The sequence below is a fragment of the Nicotiana sylvestris genome, chromosome 4, assembly GCF_000393655.2.
Source record: "Nicotiana sylvestris chromosome 4, ASM39365v2, whole genome shotgun sequence".
Lineage (NCBI taxonomy): Eukaryota > Viridiplantae > Streptophyta > Magnoliopsida > Solanales > Solanaceae > Nicotiana > Nicotiana sylvestris.
Window position 1 is genome coordinate 79,458,426 of NC_091060.1, and position 3,480 is coordinate 79,461,905.

Here is a 3,480-nt window from a genome sequence, read left to right on the forward strand (position 1 = left end):
ACCAGATCCCAGTATTGGATATGTCTTGTGTCCTTTAGTTTGTTATGCCTTTGTCTTTTGTTATTTACTTGTATTCCCATACAACTTTTTAGAAGCATTTAGTAGGACATCATTTAACCATTATTACTTTTGGTCGTTTGACTAGAGTTAGTCAAGAGTAGAGTTACTACAAAGAGCTTATAATGGAGTATTGTAAAAGGTGAGGGATTGAGAGTTTAATTCCTAGATTGCAATAGGTTGTAATATGAAGTTTACTCAATAGTGAAGTTAAAATCCTACTAGGGTAGGTCGTGATTTTTAATCCCGTGAGCAGTGAGTTTTTCACATAAATATATGTTCTTTATTTACTGCTATTTATTGTGGGAACTAATAGTGAACCTGATTTTCTGTACTGTTTGGTGGGCCATTAGTTTCTATCGGTTACCTTTACCTTAAGTCCTTAACTCGGCATGGTGTATTAAACAAATATACTGAACAACACTGACGGTATTCTGCCAAGGATAAGTATTACAGATCCATAAAACCTTTTGATTCCAAAGCTACTTTATTAGATTGTACCATATTATAGAATTTTTCCAAATGATATTTACACGCTGAAAGTTAACTGATGACTTTTCAAGAATCTCTCTATCTAAACTAGTTGAAAATTATATTACCTTTGGGATTATAATCATCGGAGATTAGCCACATAATTTAGCACATAATTACTACTGTAATATATGGTTTATATACTTTACTAGTTCAATGATATTGTTTTAAGGAAATTTACTTTACTAGCAAAACTTCACTTTACATATACTATATAGTCTTATCAGCCTAGCATATGTTGGGGCCAAATCCCACGAAACCATTTGCCCCATCAATAGAAATTTGGATGCCTTCTTGCTGGATATTCCCAATAATGGAAAGTCTAGTAGGAGATGGAGCGAACGCAAAGCAGAATGTGCCCCTTTCGTCCACTGGAATCAGGAAGTTCCTAGCTGGGAGGGTTAGAATTGGACCACCCATGAGGAAAAACGAAACGGTTGGTACCCGAACCGTCACAAACCCGTTTAGATCGTAGCATGTGTCGAATATTGACATGGCAGGTGCCCGTGGAAGGCTAGCAGTTTGGGCAATGAATGCATTACGGAACGCCTCGTAGACCGCTGTCGGAAGCCTTGTCACGGCTGTCCCTGTGTCCATCACCACTCCACCATCTCCTACCTCAGTCAACCTGAAAATATCTTCAGATATTGCTACACGTGCTCCTCCAACTCCAAGACCCGACAAGCCAATATAATAGAAACTAGGGGCCCGTGGGTTTCGGATCAATGGTACCCACGCTGCACCCATGGGTAGTATTTCACGCCCGAATTCAAGTGATCCGGTTGATCCGGTGCCCCGACTAACCAAACAGTAACTAAATGCACCGCCCGTTTGTCCACCGAGTTGTCCCAGGAGTGACATGGACCCACCTCCAAGACCTAACAAACCAGCAGCCCCAATAAACATTCCACCGTTATGGTGACCGCAACCAATTGCTACGTCCCGAACCACGGTGCGACCAAAAGTGAGCGTCTCAAGGGCCATGGTCCCCTTCGTGTACGATCCGTCGCCATACATGACTTCATATTTGCAGCGACCTGCGTGGCAGCCCGAGTTCTCGACCTGTTCACAGAGGGATGAGGTACATGGTACCCCAGAAAAAGAAGCGGAAAGAGACGGGTCAAATACCGGATCGGACTGGTGGTAGCACTGGGTACAAGGCTGGCACTGGACCCACACAATATCACTGCCAGCATCAATGACCATGTATTGCTCTCTAACAGGACTGCCCACACCAATCCTCACGAAGTATTCTCCACTTCCTTGCTCCATGCCCGAAATCACCTCACTCCCGAATTCCTCCACCTCATAAACTTTATTATTGTTATTATTATTATTATTATTATTATTATTATTATTATTATTATTATTATGATTATTATTGGTGGCAGCAGCTTTGCCTCCTGTTATTTTGTGAATGAGTGTATCCACCCTTTTGACGTCTCTTTTCATGCGAGCTTCGAGACGGTGAGGATGATCAGTGAAGTGGGAAAAAGGCAGTTTGTCTCTGTGAAGAAGCTTGAGTTTCCAGGGAAACTCCTCTTCTTCTTCTTCTTCTTTTGCCACACCCTGTGTTTTAGATGGTGGTGGGTGGATTCTTGTAGATTCTTTAATGGTTTGTTTGACATTAAAGTGTTCGTGGCTGGGAAATGGGATTGCATGGCCAGCTGAGGTTTTTGTTTCAGTTGCGGTTGTAGTGTTGGTAATGGAGAAAATGAACACTGCAAGGAGCAGAATTGCGACTCGTGTTTGTACGGGAACAAACATTCTTGTTTGGGTTTATAGTTTCTAAGGTTTCTTTCTCTGCTCTTCGAAGTTTGGGAGGTGTGTTTGTGAGGAAAAAGGATTCTTGGGAAAGGGGGGATTTATGTACTTTGGCTTCTGAGAAACTGTACAGGAAAAGGTAATTTAAAAGTGGGGCTAGTTTGGGAAGGGGATTATGGAGAACAAAGTTTGGCCCATTTTTGGAGTGAGAGTGATGTTAGGTTGGGGGTGACTAGTGAGCGAGGAAATAATTGAATGATGGGGTTTCTTGTGTTTCTTGGAACCAACTACCCTTAGTTTCCTAAGTCTTTCTATTTCTCCAATTCGTTTCCTAAGTCTTTCTATTTCTCCAAGTTTTTACTTGTATTGGAGATACTTGTTATGGTTAAAAATCAAAAGATAAGATTTTATTGAATAAAATAAAACTCTAACCATGATTAAAATCTTCAATTCCTTCTTTTATTCATTCCAAATAATATCTTTTGCAATCTCACAATTATAGTTACACTTACACATTATTAAGATACCTTCTCTCTTTTTTGTATTCTTCCGTTTTAGTTTATGTAAACCTATTTTCTTTTTGGTCCGTTTTAAATATGAACGTTTTCTAAATTTGAAAATAATTTAGCTTAAGCTTCAAATTCTATCCTTAATAAGAAGTTTTTATAACCACACAAATACTCTGGTATGTTTATCACTACAAATTTCAAAAGAATTAGAGCCATACAAATGTTATGACTTGTTTAAGATCACAAATTTCATTTTTTTTTTCTTAAATTTCGTGCCCAATCAAACAGATTTACAGAAATTAAAACAGAGGGAATAGTAATTTTCTTTCAGTGAGTTAATTTTTTTTTTTTTCACTTCTACAAAATCTTCTTACATTCTTATTAAATATGAGGAATACTAGAAGTAGATTCCAACATTTTAACAATAAAAATTAAAGAACGGTACAAACCCATTTGGAGGCTCCACTTAAGTTGCCATTTCTCTATTATTTGCATATTTAGAACGGTGGAAAAAAAGATTCAATCTTCCAATATCTAGCAACCATTATAATCTATAATTTTAACTCCACTATATACCACCACACAACAATTTGAATAAGGCAATTTGTTACGCATCAAT

The 3,480-nt window shown here is 38.4% G+C and overlaps 1 protein-coding gene across 1 annotated transcript; it reads right to left on the reverse strand.

The window, feature by feature from the left end:
- Positions 1–489: 489 nt before the first annotated feature.
- Positions 490–2,543, reverse strand: LOC104221291 (protein ASPARTIC PROTEASE IN GUARD CELL 2-like). Its single transcript, XM_009772321.2, has one exon. The coding sequence runs from the start codon at positions 2,353–2,355 to the stop codon at positions 817–819; it is 1,539 nt and encodes a 512-aa protein (XP_009770623.1). The 5' UTR covers positions 2,356–2,543; the 3' UTR covers positions 490–816.
- Positions 2,544–3,480: the final 937 nt, after the last annotated feature.

Coding starts and splice junctions, on each gene's coding strand:
- LOC104221291 (XM_009772321.2), bottom strand. CDS start 2,355: ATGTTTGTTCCCGTACAAACACGAGTCGCAATTCTGCTCCTTGCAGTG.